Raw genomic sequence first — 17,084 nt, forward strand, 5'->3', positions numbered from 1 at the left:
CCCCCCCTCCCTCCCCGACTTATCTGCGTCTTCGATGCCTCTTCTCCCCGACCGCCTGTTTCATAATGAGCTCTTCGTGGAACGCTATATAAATAAACATGACAAGCAAGCCATGATATTATTAATTATCCCTCTCCGGGCAACGCCCTGTGATACCGCATGTCCTGGAGTATCCTGTTATTAAAACAGAAAATTGAAAAAAAAAATCCAGATACCGCTCGGATTCCTTTCCCCTCACAAATCCGTCCGGCACTGTCCCCTCGGATCGCCTGAGCCATTTTTTTTTGTGGGGGGGGGGGGGGGGGGGGGGGTGGTGGAGAGGAGCTTTCTTTAAATTATTTTTTAACAGGCATGATAGACAACGGGAGGACCAATTTTCACAGCAAACAGGCAGGAATAAGTAAGTGCTTTTATCCAGGTGATCTGGCAGGGCTAAAATGTGCTCTCCTCAGAGCCAATAAACCTTGGATTTTCAAAAGCCCTCGCCAATAAAACTCGGCCGGGATTTGTGTGCACTCTTGTATCTGTCTGGCTGTCTCTCACTCTTTTTTGTCCCATTTCCATGAACTTTTCTTGGCTTGAGAATTTCCGAGCCGCCACCGCCAAGTTACCCAGGTCCCAGGAGGGAGATTTTAGGCCAGCTCTGGATCTCCCCCGTCCTGAAAAATTAGGGCCTACATGTACCATCCATACTGTGGGATGTAAGTTTAGAACCAGGACTGGCCAAAAACCCTCCTGCACCCCCGGGCAACTAGGCAGGCTTTGCAGTTAGCCCCCTTTTTGCCCAAGTAATATTTAAAAGGGGGGAATTTTATTTTTTTTATTTTTTAGAGCAGCGCTCGGCGACGAGATAGCTTGCAAGGTTATGTGGCCAGCCTTCCTGAGGCAGATCTTCAGCCACAGCCTGGCTGGTTCGGGTTGTGGGCTGGGAGTTTCAGCTAAATCCAGCGAGCTGAAAACTAGTGCTAGCCGGTTACATTGTTCCCCTGACTCAACCGTGCCGCCCCGGAAGCACCCACAATCTGAGTAGCTAAAGTATGGATACCTATGGAGTGAAACTAGCTGGCTGCATATTCAGCTGCTGTGCAGGGACCAGCTTAGATCTGCTTGAAAATCAATCCAAAAGTGGTGAAATGAAATAAATCCCGGGTCCTGGTGCTCCTCACTCTCACCGCTGCTTACAATTACGGTTCTGGCCTAGTGGCGGGGAGGCGGCAGAATTTATTTTGCTTATTATTTCATTTATGTTCCCTTACATGGTCCTGCTCTAGTGGCTGTCTCTCCTCTTTCCCCCAGGATCAGACGGAGTCTCTCCGGCTCCTTATTTGGTGGGGAGTCCCTGGTTTTCTCTCTCAGCTTTGGGAAATGTGCGACTCTGATGTCTTTGGATTTTGCGCAGCACGGGAAGGCAATGCATTTCTTTTTCTCTTTTTCTCTTTCTCCAGAGTTGTACTGGGCATTTCCTCTTCAGTTTTTGACTGTACATTTCTGTTCCTAATTTGGGGTCTCTTATTCTGCATTAGGTATAGGTGAAATATATTGCTAATGTTTCTGTGTAGGAATCTGTAGCAATCTGTTTTCCCAGTTGGAGGTGTACTGTTGTACTAGGGCCTGGTATAATATTTGCAGTGCTGCCTTTTTATAGGTAGGATTCTTGTTGTGTGAGTCCTGGGAGTTAGTGCTGTTATGGTATGGTGAGCAATTGCAGCTTAGGGAACGGCAAACTGGGTGACCATCCCGGGGCCCCTTTTGAAACACCAATATGGTGTAATCCTGGCCCAAATCTGGAGGCTGCAGGTATAGCTTAATCTCACTTAACCTCTGCTGCTCAACCTCTATCATTATTCTTTATGGTGGTTCTGCAGCACAGGCTAGAACTTGATTGGCTATGTCTTTAAGTACCTGTATTGTGAGAGAGATCCTCTAGAGAAGGTATGGAGATGGATATATAATTCTGAGTGTCTGTAATTGGAAAGAGTGTCTAATGGAGTCCAAGGGAACTGGACCTGTCCTTGGGTTGTGGGTATATCCCTTAAGACCTTCTGGTTCTTCCAGTCCAGAAGTGGCCTCTCTCTTACCATAGATGCTGGCATGACAAAGGACTCCTCCAAGGTACTGATGCCTAGCCTCGCATCAAGAGCCCTAGGAGGAAGAATGGACACAGGCTAGCTGCAAGAGCAATTTCCTGCTAGCAGTAATCCCATGTCGATGGACTCAGGGCCAATGAATGAGAAATGCCTGCTTTATCATAGGGTGCCAACTGGAGGATTTTTATCTAGAGTTGAAGGAGCTCTAATTGCTACCCCTGCTATCAAGTTTTGTGATCTGTATATCCAAGGCTATCTGTTAGTACCTCTGCTGTTATAATCATTTTACTGCTTGTACCTCAGAAGAGTAAATCAAGTTGATAACTTGGAACAATTAAGCCACTGTTTGAGACTCTTCTGTTGGATCCCAGATCGTGGATTCAGTGAAGCAGAGGCCACCTAATGAATGTCCAAAGAGGAGAGCAGGAGTTCCATTTTGTGGGGGTAGTTAAATAATGACAGAGAGGAAAAATGCTTTTCTGTCTTTTCTCTGTCCAGCCGGAGATCCCCATTCTGTATATCTCTGAGCCTGGTCCAATCCAGTATCACACCCTACCACTTTTTGAACTCACAGACTTGGTGCCAGAACAGAAACTCCATGGTGTCATGCCATGCACCCCTAACAGGGTTTGCATGAAATTGGCACCCAATGTGTGGGGCTCGAGGCATTTTTGAGGGTGTGGTTTAAGTAGCAGCCGCCTTTAGGAGCACTTTTTTGATGTTTTTGGGTGGGAAATATTGAGGGCGGGGTCAGGGCCTATCCCGAAAGCGGTGACAGCCATGGACCTGGTGATTTTGCAGCCTGCCATTCACGTTTGCGAAGAACGGGTAGACTAGGCCTAAGAAAAGATCTAGGCCTAGTCCGAGCACTGGTGCGGATGGAGAAGTAGTAGTGCGGATGAAATTCGGGGACACCACTGAAGTTGTTGACAGTCAACCTCTTGTGGGGGGGACCTGCCTAGATCTAGCATTTCAGTGGCCTTAGTGAGCGGCTTGCCTGAAGCAAAGACGTGCGGTGGGACAGAAGCCTTGAATGCTGTACAGAGTAAGCTGAAGGAGCTACTTCAGACTTTACCAGGACTGTTAATGTATATATATGACATTGCAGTGGTTCAGTTATGGTCACGATCAGTCTGCATTGTTTATGGTGGAATCTACTCCCCAAGGAAGCAGAATGTCACCTGAGCCCGAGGTGCCCTCTAGGGAAGTTCCCCAAATGAATCTTTCACCTGATATGCCATTCAGAGGGGGGAAAAGTCCAGTGGCGAGTAGTGCCTTATTTTCTAGATGCAATTTCCCTGGGAGAGCCGTTTGAGATTTTTCTACCTTGAAAAGTCTAGAAGGGAAGAGAGCCTCACTCGGTGGGGATGACCACGGTGAAACTGGTGACGGCCAGGAAACTGCCCATCTCTCTTGTAAAGAGTCACTTAGTGACGCATGGGGCAAATCACAGCAGGGGTCATTCCTGGACAGCTTCCCGGGTACAAGCCGATCGCTGCAACCACCATGGCTGAGCGCATAGTGAGGAGAAAGGTTGGAGATCGGCGAACCCCCTATGCGCCCGCCCGGCTTATGGCCATAGTACAAAGGGTTCGTGATGACCGGGTGCGAGAAGAAGCCTTCCCCCTAGTCAACAAGTCATCGAGGACGTCATTAAAAGAAATGGACATCTGTCAAGAGCTTCAGGATGCATTGCCTTGAGTAAGGTCACCCAACCCTAGGAAGAAAACGTTACTCAGTGACAGTTAAGCATTTGTCAGGTGAATCAGTTCGGAAGCCTGATCGTGGTCGTCATCCGTAATTGTTTTAGGAATACTTTGCCAGCTGTTTATGCAGTTTTGCTGCAACCTAGTGAGGTCAGAAGTCTGGCCTAGTGCTGTCTGTTGAGACCCCCAAGGGCTACGAGCTTGCAGGGGCCTGATGGGTTACATCGGGGCACTGCCAGCCACCTCGTCTGGGCTGAAGCCTGTAAAATCTCATGACCTGTGTTCCCCTTTCAGCTGTTTTCTTTTTTTTTTTTGCCCGATTCTGAGCGAGTTCTTCCTCAGAAGCCTACGACATTATGCACCCTGCTTTGGAGAGCCAAGACATTTTCGGACTTGCTCTCTAATGTATCTGGAAGCAGAAGGGAATTAACAGTCCTGACACCCCCCCCCACCACCACCACCACCACCTTCAGTTCCTAAGGCCCGGAAACATCAGCATAATTCTTCTAGTTGGTACTGAGCACAATCTGGATCACTTCGGGCTTATTCCACTTGGGTTCACAGTGCTTCAGTGGAAATCTGGACTGCAGCCCCTGACAGACCTGTAGTGGGGGGGGGGGGGGGGTGGATGAAAGAAAGGAGACCCAGTATCAATATATTCTGCTTCATGCTGGTGGTGAGAGAAAAAACTCAGAGTGATGGTGGTCCAATGGTGATCATTAAAGCACTTGCAATGGTTTCAGTAAACACCCAGCGGTACTCATTACACAATCAGAAATGCTCCAGGGGGTATCTAGTATTCCTCTTGAAACCACTGGGAATAGTGGAATAGAGCAGTGTTTCCCATCCCTCTCCTGGAGGCGCACCTATCTGGCTGGGATTTCAGGCTTGCCACAAGGAAGATGCATGAGATAAATTTGCACACACTGGGCTTCCAATGTATACAGATGTCTTATATGCCTATTTATTACAGTATCCTGAAAACCCAACTTGTTCAGTGTGGCACCAGCAGAGGGTCGGGAAACACTGGGATACAGGACTAATGGAGATCATTATACCACTGGGAATGGTAGTGTGGAGGCTACTTATTCTCTTTAAACCATTGAGAACACTACAGCAAGGGACCAGTGGAGATCAATCAACCACAGAGAACACTGTGGGGGAGAAGCCCAATTGTATTCATTAAACCAAGGGTGCTCAAACCAATCCTTGGGACAGTAGAGGCCCAACACAGATCATGAAACCATGGATAATTCTACAAGAGAGGCCTATTGGAGCTCATTAAATCACTGGAAACACTAGAGTAAGCGCTCAGTGGTACTCATTAAATCATTGGGAACTGCAGAGTTAGAGGCACAATAGAAACCATTAAACTCTTAGGTATCCTAGAGGGCTAATGGTGCTCACTAATCTTGTGAATATTTGCTACCAGTGATTACTTTCTTCAGGTGAATTTACTCTTGGTGAAGATTATGCTGCTGATGCTCTGGTAGTGATGTTGGTGATACTGCCTACTGGGTGAGGGGACCTTACCCAAGCTGCCACTAGCAATTATAGTGTAGTGGGCGCATGGTGGTGGGAGACATGCAGCACCGAAGAAAGAGAGCCAGATGAAACATCCCCTGCCTGCACCCAGATACTGAAACAAGACAGAGGCAACACGTCCGTGAAAAGAGAGCTGTCGTGATAAGAATTCCCTGTGGCATCTCTGAAATATGGAGAAGAAAGGCATGAGCCTGTCATGGAAGGAAGATGCTCGTAAGCACTCAGCTGATTGTGCATCACCTCCTCCCCTATCCCCCTCTCCCTCCAAAGAAGATCCTTCCACTACCGAGGTCACAGTGATCAAAGGCAGCCGGGGTAAGTTCTCTTTCAGAGAATGTCTGTTTTCCCTCTATGTTAGTAGTGGATATGAGCAGAGGGACTGGGTCAGGGCTTGCTGTGGGAACTGGATGACAAGGATGAGCAGGATGAGACAAGTCAAGCTGGGCTTTGCTCTGGAGCAGTGGTTCTCAACCATGGTGTCGGGACACCCTGATGCATCACCAGGGGTCGGAAGGCATGTCACCAGAAATTTGGCATAGCAGGCCTGTGCTTTCTACAACAGCCACGCATGCTTGCTGCTTGAGGAGAGTGCAGAGTAAGGAGCCTGGTGCTTAAAATTCCTCCTCACTGCTCCCTGTTGCTGTTTTTCCCTCAACCCTGGCAATCATTGCCACCACCATTCCAAGCCAGAAATGTTGCAGGCATGCCGTATCCTATCCTGCCCCACCTCCCCCTCCTTGGAGTTTCAGATTTTCTCTGCATGCTTGTTTATAATGTTTGGTCTTTTATTCTGTGGTAGATAAGGGTCAGTCTGCAGGCTGCATGTCTGACAGAGGTGAGGGATTCTGCTAACTAGGATGTAGATTCTGTGTAGGAATCTAGAGCAGTCTGGCTTGCTTTGTTTCTCTAATAGTAAGTGTACCTTGTTCTACCTTTGCAGTCTTGCTTTCTCATAGGTAAGGTTGTTGCTGTTCAAGCCCTGGATGTTAGTGCTCTTATGGTATGGCAGGTGTGCTATATCATTTCTAAATGGCTTTTTAGCAGGTTTTCATGTTAGTTCACAGAGTGGCTGGCAGGGAAGGGATTTTGAAGTACTATTACTGAGGGGATATCAGAATTTGAATATATTTTTTTGTATGGTGAGTTGAAAGGGGAAATCTCCTAACTCTTGCTCTGTATAAACTCCAGAATAGGTCAGAACTTTCCGAGGTTGACAGCGAAATGCATGAGAGTTTGTCTGTATCCAAAAACTGTGCGCTGCATATGAGTCCCAGATTTCTCACTGATGCAGTAAGCAAAGATTAACATCTTTGTGACAAACTGACATTTAATAATGATATTTTATAAGCAGTTACTGAAATGAAAGCATGTTATCTTTCTCCTGCATCATTTTCAACAATAAAATATCTAGGATTTTTTTTTTTTTTCGTATAGCCGTTAAATGTAGCGTGCAGTGTGTCACACACACGTGAGCATCATTTGTCAGGTGTGCTATGATGAGGAAAAAGGTTGAGAACCACCGCTCTGGAACATGAATAAGGTGTGCAGTCATTCCCAGACAGAAAAACGGGGGTTCCTCGTCACCTTTTCCAGGAGCACCTCGATGTCTTCGAAGTCGTCCGTCTCTAGTGAGCTGAAGGTTGTGATCTTTGTCCTTAGCACTTGCGTAGCTGGAAAGGGGGGAGAGAGAGAGAGCACATGAGAGTACGGTACGATAACAGCCATGATCAGTATTGCCAGGCCCTGGTCAGCCATTTCCAGCCACAGGGGTGACAGGGTGGAAACCCCATGTTAGAGAGCGCGAAACCCCAGGTTCCACTAACCCGGGGTTGGCCGGTGCCTTTTCAAAAAGCAAAGCTGCGCCCACCTGCATGAGGTTCCTCCCGCTCCTGGCGCGCCGTGGCCTGTTCAAAAAAAGCGAACGTACGCGCCTACGCCTCTGAACGCCATCGTCTCCCTCCCTCCCCCCCCCCCGGAACGTCTCTTTTCTGCGCGCGCCAAAGGACCCACGTGCTGATGTTTCCGACGCGCCGTGGGCGACCGCGAAACCGCGTCCGATGCACGGTACCGGGATCTGAAAATTTGGCCCTTTGAGCAGAAGCACAGTGACGTTTGGGAGCCGGAGGCAATGTTTGTGCAAATGTATGTATGTATATATATATCTATCTGCTCCGTATTTATAATCTGCGTGCGCTGTTTATTATGGGAAGGTTGAGGGCCGGATCCCTTTCCTTCTCTCGTCTTCAGCCCCCGCTCTTTGCCTGTGCCTTTCGCAATCCCTGCGTGATCCCGCCCTCGAGATGTTATCCTTGCTTTTGAGTCACACCGAGTCCTTTGTTGTTGTTAATCATAACCCTGTAAATGTACTGGGCACTTGCCAACCAAACCAGAATCTCCCGTCTCGTATTCCAAAATAAATTTTATCATGTTTATTACTTGCTAGCTGATACCCGCTGAAATTTCATCATATAATGTAGTAGAAAAAGAAACGGGGAGGTTGGTTTGGAAGAAGGAGTGGAAGAGTTTGTTTTGTTGTAAGAGGTGTGTGTTGTCTGTGAGAAGGTAGGAATGCTGTGTAGTGAAGGTATAAATGTTGGATAAATATTTTTTACATGGTGTTGAAGGAGATTAATCGAGTTGACTTAGGGAATGGCCACTGCTATTATTGGCATCAGTAGCTTGAGATTTATTTAACGTTTGGGTACTTGGATTGGCCACCGTTGGAGCCAGGGTGCTGGGCTCCATGGACCCTCGGTCTGACCCAGCATGGCATATTCTTATGGAATGTTTAGTGAGGTAGTGGATGGCAGGAGAGGGTGTGAGAAGGAGCACACGACTGTATAGCGAGGGAGAGAACATGTGTGGAGGATGGGAGCTGGAGTGTTGAAATTGTGTGCGTATGTGTGGAGGGGGGAAGGATGGGAGACTGTAGGGTGTGCGTGTATGTGGAGGGGGAAGGATGGGAGACTGAAGGGTGTGCGTGTGTGTGGAGGGGGAAGGATGGGAGACTGTAGGGTGTGCATGTGTGTGGAGGGGGAAGGATGGGAGACTGTAGGGTGTGCGGGTGTGTGTGTGGAGGGGGAAGGATGGGAGACTGTAGGGTGTGCGGGTGTGTGTGTGGAGGGGGAAGGATGGGAGACTGTAGGGTGTGCGTGAGTGTGGAGGGGGAAGGATGGGAGACTGTAGGGTGTGCATGTGTGTGGAGGGGGAAAGGATGGGAGACTGTAGGGTGTGCGTGTGTGTGTGGAGGGGAAGGATGGGAGACTGTAGGGTGTGCGTGTGTGTGTGGAGGGGGAAGGATGGGGAGACTGTAGGGTGTGCGTGTGTGTGGAGGGGGAAGGATGGGAGACTGTAGGGTGTGCGTGAGTGTGGAGGGGGAAGGATGGGAGACTGTAGGGGGTGGGGGTGTGTGTGGAGGGGGAAGGATGAGAGATTGTAGTGTGTGTGTGTGTGGAGGGGGAAGGATGGGAGACTGTAGGGTGTGCGTGTGTGTGTGGAGGGGGAAGGATGGGAGACTGTAGGGTGTGCGTGAGTGTGGAGGGGGAAGGATGAGAGACTGTAGGGGGTGGGGGTGTGTGTGGAGGGGGAAGGATGGGAGACTGTAGGGTGTGCGTGAGTGTGGAGGGGGAAGGATGGGAGACTGTAGGGGGTGGGTGTGTGTGTGGAGGGGGAAGGATGAGAGACTGTAGGGTGTGTGTGTGGAGGGGGAAGGATGGGAGACTGTAGGGTGTGCGTGAGTGTGGAGGGGGAAGGATGGGAGACTGTAGGGGGTGGGGGTGTGTGTGGAGGGGGAAGGATGAGAGATTGTAGTGTGTGTGTGTGTGTGGAGGGCTGGAGCAGAAGTCTGGCGAGTGAGTGTACATGAGGAGCGGGGGAGGAGGGATCCATAGGGGTATGACTGTGTGAGTGTATCTGAGGGGTGGGGGAGTCAGGAGGAAGGGGTGTGCGTGTGTAGGTGGAGAGGGATAACAGGAGTCGGGTGGGTATGGAGGGGGTGCATGTGGAGGGTGGAGGGTGGAGAAGAGTAGGAGTATCTGTGCGGGTGCACAGAGGGGATGAGCAGGAGTCAGGTGGGTGCGTGTGATACTATTTTAGCCTCCCCTGAAAGGCTGATCTTTATATCCATTACCCTTTCTGTCCTTACTCCTGGAAAAATGCTTCCTGCTCCATTATGTATTATCTGTGAGAGGGTTGTTTGTTTTTTTAATGCCTCTCTCACCCCCGCCCCCCCCCCCCCCATCTCCTTTATTCTAGTGCAGGGGTCCTCAGGACACACCCAGCCAGTCAGGTTTTCAGGATCGCCACAATGAATATGCATGAGACAGATCTGCATACAATGGAGGCAGTGCATGCAAATATCCTGAAAATAAGGTTTGTTTGTGCCTCTTGAGGCCCGCAGTTGGTTACCCCCTGCTCTAGGGTGTATAGATTCAGGCCCTTACGTTTCACCTCGTAGGGCTTCTGGTGCAGACAGGACTGAGTAATGTAAACAACGCTAATCTCTACCCATTCCCTTAACGTTATACTCAGCCATTAGGTAGGGTCACCGGTTGGCTCCTTTTATTTCAGGACAGACTGGTCCAAACCTGGTTTGCTTCCGCTGCAGGCAAGAAGATAGCAGTTCTTGCTTTTCGTAGGGAAATCAGAACCTCAAATGCACGCTCGCAACAGAGATAGAACCGAGTTTGAATCAGCCTGCCCTGAAAAGAAAGGATCCAGTTGGCCAGTCTTGCCATGTGAGCATCCACCAGCCAGAGCTGAGAGTTTGGTACTTACTCACTACTTGGTCTTTGGCAGCAAGAGTATAGGGCGGTCTGGTTGCCTGGGTGTTTTTGGTCCCGGGGACAAGTGCCATGGAGATCTTGGAGGCTTCTGAAGGTATCTCAGGCGCGGATCGAGAGCTGACACTTCTGCTCCCTGTGATCTCCTGAGATGTCATCCCGTCACTTGTACTTCCTGGTGGCTTTGTTCTTGGCAAGATGGCCGCCTTCACGTCTTCACTCATGGCCTTTACTGATATGAAATGGGCGGCGGTGCCTGTGGGCCTCAGAGATGCTTCCTGAGGTGAAAGGGTCAACTGAATTGCCTTTGAGACTGGTGAGGGGGTGGCCCTTTCAGCAGCCTTCATGTCTGCCTCCGCTGGGCGAGAGAGGGATGTGGGAACACTCTGCAAAGTGTTGATGGCTTCCGGAATAGAGGAGGTTTTCTCCAAACGCGGGGAGGGAGGGATTATCCGCTTAGCTGGCATGGATAGTGGGGTGGGGGATGTGGCAGGCGGAGGAAGGGAGTAGTTCCTTGTCCCTGTGGTCAGACTGGGGTTAGCTGTTCCCGTCTTTGCAAAGGAGGAGGTGGCGGTGGTCACGGAAGGTGACGCAGGGCCGTGGCAGTTGGCCTCTGTGGCATTCTTGAACAATAAAGTGGTAGCCGTGTCTTCAGCTTCTTTCACTGGAGCGTCAGTGGCTAAAACTAAAAGCAAGGTACGCTGTCAGTAACAATAAGGCATTCCTAAAAGGTTGGGGGTGGTGTATGTTTTCAGAGAGGTGGGAGAATTAGGAATTGTACTTTCCAGAAAACGGAATGAGGAGGCGGGGGAGCCTTTGACGGCACAAAATGGCTACTCCAAGTAACAGCTAGGAGCCCTCTTCAAAGGGAAGGCAGTTTGTGTCCAAAGCCTGCAGCCCCCATCCTGGAGGGCAAGTTCTCCTGAGCACTGAGCCTCCTATGGCAACAGACGCTATTACCTGAAGGAGAAGCCTTGGAGGCTACGGGCCCCATACTGCGCGCTGGTGGTGCATAACTCGACGTGCAGGGAGAGCGCGAGGCAGTGGGGCGAAACGCACCAGGCGGAAAATACACATCTAAAGTGATCTGGAAGAAAGCACAAGAGTAAAGGGAGAACAGTGCGGAAAATACACATCTAAAGTGATCTGGAAGAAAGCACAAGAGTAAAGGGAGAACAGTGCGGAAAATACACATCTAAAGTGATCTGGAAGAAAGCACAAGAGTAAAGGGAGAACAGTGCTTCGGAAAATACACATCTAAAGTGATCTGGAAGAAAGCACAAGAGTAAAGGGAGAACAGTGCGGAAAATACACATCTAAAGTGATCTGGAAGAAAGCACAAGAGTAAAGGGAGAACAGTGCGGAAAATACACATCTAAAGTGATCTGGAAGAAAGCACAAGAGTAAAGGGAGAACAGTGCGGAAAATACACATCTAAAGTGATCTGGAAGAAAGCACAAGAGGAAAGGGAGGACAGTGCGGAAAATACACATCTAAAGTGATCTGGAAGAAAGCACAAGAGTAAAGGGAGAACAGTGCGGAAAATACACATCTAAAGTGATCTGGAAGAAAGCACAAGAGTAAAGGGAGAACAGTGCTTCGGAAAATACACATCTAAAGTGATCTGGAAGAAAGCACAAGAGTAAAGGGAGAACAGTGCGGAAAATTCACATCTAAAGTGATCTGGAAGAAAGCACAAGAGTAAAGGGAGAACAGTGCGGAAAATACACATCTAAAGTGATCTGGAAGAAAGCACAAGAGTAAAGTGAGAACAGTGCGGAAAATACACATCTAAAGTGATCTGGAAGAAAGCACAAGAGTAAAGGGAGAACAGTGCTTCGGAAAATACACATCTAAAGTGATCTGGAAGAAAGCACAAGAGTAAAGGGAGAACAGTGCGGAAAATTCACATCTAAAGTGATCTGGAAGAAAGCACAAGAGTAAAGGGAGAACAGTGCGGAAAATACACATCTAAAGTGATCTGGAAGAAAGCACAAGAGTAAAGTGAGAACAGTGCGGAAAATTCACATCTAAAGTGATCTGGAAGAAAGCACAAGAGTAAAGGGAGAACAGTGCGGAAAATACACATCTAAAGTGATCTGGAAGAAAGCACAAGAGTAAAGGGAGAACAGTGCGGAAAATACACATCTAAAGTGATCTGGAAGAAAGCACAAGAGTAAAGGGAGAACAGTGCGGAAAATACACATCTAAAGTGATCTGGAAGAAAGCACAAGAGTAAAGGGAGAACAGTGCGGAAAATACACATCTAAAGTGATCTGGAAGAAAGCACAAGAGTAAAGGGAGAACAGTGCGGAAAATACACATCTAAAGTGATCTGGAAGAAAGCACAAGAGTAAAGGGAGAACAGTGCGGAAAATACACATCTAAAGTGAGCTGGAAGAAAGCACAAGAGTAAAGGGAGAACAGTGCTTCGGAAAAGCCGGGGCGAGACATCCGCCAAGCATCGAGGCAAAGGGGAGGAAAGCTACGTTGACATCCTGCTGATACAGGGGACAGGAGAAAGGAAAGAGGCCATGTGTGATGGGTCTTGGATGAGAAATGGGGAAGCAGAGATAGGAGAGGAATATGTGAGAGGTCCCTGATGAGAGCTGAGTGGGAGAAGAAATGAGAAGGGCAACCATGTATGATGGATCCCTGAGGACAGCCTGATGGGGGGAGGGGAAGGAGTACATGATGAGTCGCTGATAAGAGTCATAAGAGGAAGGGGTAAAGAGAGAGGCCCTGTGTGATGGGTCCCTGATGAGAACTGGATGGGGAAGGGATGAGGGAAGAGAAATGTTATGGGTCCTTAATGAGACCAACATGAGAAAAGGGTGAGGAGAGAGGCTGTGTGTGGTGGTGGTGGTGGTGGTTCTCTGGTGAGAGCAGGACAGGGGGAAGGGATGAGGAGAGAGGCTGTATGTGATGGGTCCCTGATGAGAGCTGGATGGGGAAGGGATGAGGGAAGAGAAATGTGTTATGAGTCCCTAATGAGACCCACATGAGAAAAAGGTGAGGAGAGAGGCTGTGTGTGGTGGTTCTCTGATGAGAGCAGGACATGGGTAGGGATGAGGGGAGAGGCTGTATGTGATGGGTCCCTGATGAGAGCTGGATAGGGAAGAGAAATGTGTTATGGGTCCTTAATGAGACCCACATGAGAAAAGGGTGAGAGAGGCTGTGTGTGGTGGTGGTTCTCTGATGAGAGCAGGACAGGGGGAAGGGATGAGGAAGAGAGGATGTATGTGATGGGTGCCTGATGAGAACTGGATGGGGAAGGGAAGAAGGTAGAGGGATGTGCAATGGGTCCCTGATGTGAGACAGTCGGGGACAGAGGTGAAGAGAGAATATCAAACCCTACCTGACAGATGGAGAGAAGCAGCCAGGAAGAAGATATCAGGGACCCTGATCCTGAGGTCCAGGAACTGACTGTCCATGGTGGTGAGGGGAGAGAGAGCAGCAGGAGGGTTGCTCAGGAGCACCTTGAGCCCAGCTTTCTCAATCCTGGATCTGACAGAGATGTAGAGAAAGAGACCGTCTGCCCCCACCTGACACCCTCTTCGTCCCCCTCACCACCCTGTGGGCAGAGCAGGCCACGCCTCCTGGGCAGAAGCAGCAGAGTCCCAGGGCTCTGCGCCAGGTCCCAGCACACAGCACACAGCCCTCCCTGCCAGCCCGGGAGGGGGAGGGTGTGTGTCCAAATCCACCCCCCCCCCTCCCTCGGCAAGAAACACCTGAGGCCGGCGAAGTTGAGGCTCAGCTGGGGTGGTCTGCCGGCATCGATTTCCCCATCCTCCAAACTCAGCTCAGCTCAGTAGGATTTTTTCTGAAATAATTTTAAAAAATCAACAATGCCACCTGTTTGTAATCTTTGGCTGCTGACAACTTTCCTGAGCCTCTGTGGCTTGTCCCTGGCGCCAAGCCCCAGAAGCCAACAACGCCCTGATAAAATTCTCTTTTTAACTGGTCAGGGGCGCCCTCTCCGTCTCTCTTCCCACCAGGAGAGAGGGAGGCGCTGCCAGCGCTGCTCGAGAGTGCAGATCTATTAGCAAAAATTTGTAACCTATCATTAAATTCATCCATTGTACCTGAAGACTGGAAGGTGGCTAATGAAACCCCAATATTTAAAAAGGGCTCCAGGGACGATCCGGGAAACTACAGACCAGTGAACCTGACTTCAGTGCCAGGATAAATAGTGGAAACTATTCTAAAAATCAAAATTACAGAACATATAGAAAGACATGGTTTAATGGAACACAGTCAACATGGATTTACCCAAGGGAAGTCTTGCCTAAGAAATCTGCTTCATTTTTTGAAGGGGTTAATAAACATGTGGATAAAGGTGAACCGATGGATGTAGTGTATTTGGATTTTCAGAAGGCGCTTGACAAAGTCCCTCATGAGAGGCTTCTTTCTAAGAAAACTAAAAAGTCATGGGATAGGAGGCGATGTCCTTTCGTGGATTACAAGCTGGTTAAAAGACAGGAAACAGAGAGTAGGATTAAATGGTCAATTTTCTTAGTGGAAAAGGGTAAACAGTGGAGTGCCTCAGGGATCTGTACTTGGACCGGTGCTTTTCAATATATATATAAATGATCTGGAAAGGAATACGACGAGTGAGGTTATCAAATTTGCAGATGATACAAAATTATTCAGAGTAGTTAAATCACAAGCAGACTGTGATACATTACAGGAGGACCTTGCAAGGCTGGAAGATTGGGCATCCAAATGGCAGATTAAATTTAATGTGGACAAGTGCAAGGTGTTGCATATAGGGAAAAATAGCCCTTGCTGAAGTTATACGATGTTAGGTTCCATATTAGGAGCTACCACCCAGGAAAGAGAGCTAGGCATCATAGTGAATAATACTTTAAAATCGTCGGCTCAGTGTGCTGCAGCAGTCAAAAAACCAAACAGAACGTTAGGAATTATTAGGAAGGGAATGGTGAATAAAACAGAAAATGTCATAGGTTACAAATTTTAACTTCAGAACCCTAGGATGCATACCATCCAGTCCAGGTGATTTGGTACTCTTTAGTTTGTCAATCTGGCCAACTACATCTTCCAGGTTCACAGTGATTTGGATCAGTTCGTCTGACTCATCACCCTTGAAAACCATCTCCAGATCTGGTATCTCCCCAACATTCTCATTAGTAAGCACAGAAGCAAAGAATTAATTTAGTCTTTCTATAATGGCCTTTTTCCTAGCGTGTAGCAGATGGACTCAGGTCCAATGGGTATAGGGTACTCCTGATAGCAGTTGGAGACGGATCAGATTTCAATCTGACGTCAGCCCTAGTACATATACCCCTGCAGGAAGTGCAGCTCTTCAGTATTTTCCGTCTCCATAGCAGTTAGGGACTCTATGCATGCTCGCACAGTGTTAGAGTAATTTACCAAAGAAAACCAAAAATAAGAAGAAATCTTACCTCTACAGACGAGCCCCGCTCTCCTGCAGTGACACCCATTGGGTCCCTCCCCCAGTTGAGATATCCCGAGGTGATTTCCACAATCCCTCGGAGGCGAGCCTCGGTTCAGCGGCGACCCTCGGCGGGGACCTAGCCCCCGATATCGGGTGAGGCTGAGAGGCAGCGGGTGCAACCTCGAGCGCGGCAGTGAAGGTATTTTCCCTCCCCCCCCCCCCCCCCCCCACAGCCAGAGACCGCCCGGAACGAAACCGGGAAGCGCCGAGACAAGGTAAGGTAGAAATCTATTTAAAAGTCTCTGGTCTCTGAAGCTCGAGGAGCTGCACAGGTCACCATCCGGGTCCAGTGCCACCGGGTCGATCTGCCCTAGCAGGGCTAGACCCCGCTCAGATCCGAGGGTCCTCCCACGTGGAGACCCTCCGAGATGGTCGCCATATTGTCCGCGTGGTCGGCGTCACCATTTTGCTCTGTCCGTTGCCCTGTCCGCCGTTTCGATCCGTGCGCACAGAGGCGAGTCGTGCGCACAACGTCACGCGCCCAGGTACCGGGCGCACAAGCGACGCGCATAGCCATGCGCTTACTGTGCCGGGCGCATAACTTCGACCTGTGCGCACAACAGCGCGCACATCTCCCTGAGCGCACACCAAACCTATGCGCAGAACTTCGACGCACACCGGAGCGCACGACTGTGTTTTACGCGCACAAGCCATGGCACCACCGGAAAATAAACTCAAAGCTCTGGGCCTTTGCCCAGCATGAGGAGGCCACGGTCCTGTGTATACAGTGCGAGGAGGCCCTGGGGGATCCAACTCATGGCCCTCCCCAGCCGGTACCGGGCTCCAGCCTCTCGAGCAGTACGCCGGACTTAGCATTGCACAGTGGGACCCCCTCTCAAACAGGGCTCCCCAGGGACACGGCACCCCCTAGTCTAGACCCAGCTTCTATCTCCTGGGTGGAATTCTTCAAAGGTCTGCATAACCTTCGTCCACATGCAACCGGGGCCCCCTATAATACGGCCTCAGGCTCCACCAGAGGACCTCAACATGCCGGGACCCTCTATGCCCAGGGAAGTGATCCCACCGCCCAGAAGCCCCACCTTCGGGGACACGGACAACTCAGATGAGGATTCAGAACCCCTGGAGGAAGGGGAACTCCCTTCAGGGACAGAACCCCATCGAACCATGAGACGCTTCTTCACCAAGGACGAACTTCCAGACCTGGTCACGCACAGCTTGAAAGAGCTCGCTATCCCGGGCACAAGTGCCTCGGGGGAACCTAAGACAAACCCACTGTTAGAGGGACTCCGTCAGACCTCCTGCCATTTCCCACTATTACAAGCCATCCAGCAACTAATTGACCTGAAATGGGAGGCCCCAGAAACTACATTCAAAGGGGGCCGGTCTCTGGCAGCTATGTACCCTCTGGACCCTGCCGCAAAAGATCTCCTGGCATGTCCGAAAGTGGATGCCATGGTCTCGAAGCGCACTACTATCCCAGTGGAGGGAGGAGCAGCACTCAAGGATGCTCAAAACAGACGTCGGG

At 49.7% G+C, this 17,084-nt stretch overlaps 1 protein-coding gene across 2 annotated transcripts; it reads right to left on the bottom strand.

The window, feature by feature from the left end:
- Positions 1-302: 302 nt before the first annotated feature.
- LOC115080911 (endochitinase A-like) lies at positions 303-13,736 on the bottom strand. 2 transcript variants are annotated; one of them, XM_029585373.1, is made up of 5 exons: positions 13,478-13,736; positions 11,080-11,206; positions 10,115-10,804; positions 6,923-7,008; positions 303-4,395 (listed from the first exon to the last, which is right to left on the bottom strand). In XM_029585373.1, exons 2-5 carry the CDS (start codon positions 11,111-11,113, stop codon positions 4,300-4,302), a joined length of 906 nt encoding a protein of 301 aa, XP_029441233.1. In that variant the 5' UTR covers positions 11,114-11,206; positions 13,478-13,736; the 3' UTR covers positions 303-4,299. The 2 variants fall into 2 exon arrangements, with proteins under 2 accessions (XP_029441233.1, XP_029441231.1); XM_029585371.1 differs by lacking the exon at positions 11,080-11,206 and having other exon boundaries at positions 13,478-13,734.
- Between the last annotated feature and the right edge of the window lie 3,348 nt (positions 13,737-17,084).

This window comes from Rhinatrema bivittatum, chromosome 19 (genome assembly GCF_901001135.1).
Source record: "Rhinatrema bivittatum chromosome 19, aRhiBiv1.1, whole genome shotgun sequence".
NCBI classification, from domain to species: domain Eukaryota; kingdom Metazoa; phylum Chordata; class Amphibia; order Gymnophiona; family Rhinatrematidae; genus Rhinatrema; species Rhinatrema bivittatum.

Bases quoted from the DNA above. Each gene is read 5' to 3' on its own strand.
- LOC115080911 (XM_029585371.1), bottom strand. From the start codon at position 13,553: ATGGACAGTCAGTTCCTGGACCTCAGGATCAGGGTCCCTGATATCTTC. The intron at 10,805-13,477 runs GTAGGGTTTGAT...CCTTGCTTTTAG, and splicing joins TGCTTCTCTCCATCTGTCAG to TTTTAGCCACTGACGCTCCA. The intron at 7,009-10,114 runs GTAAGTACCAAA...CCCCCTTTCCAG, and splicing joins TGCCAAAGACCAAGTAGTGA to CTACGCAAGTGCTAAGGACA.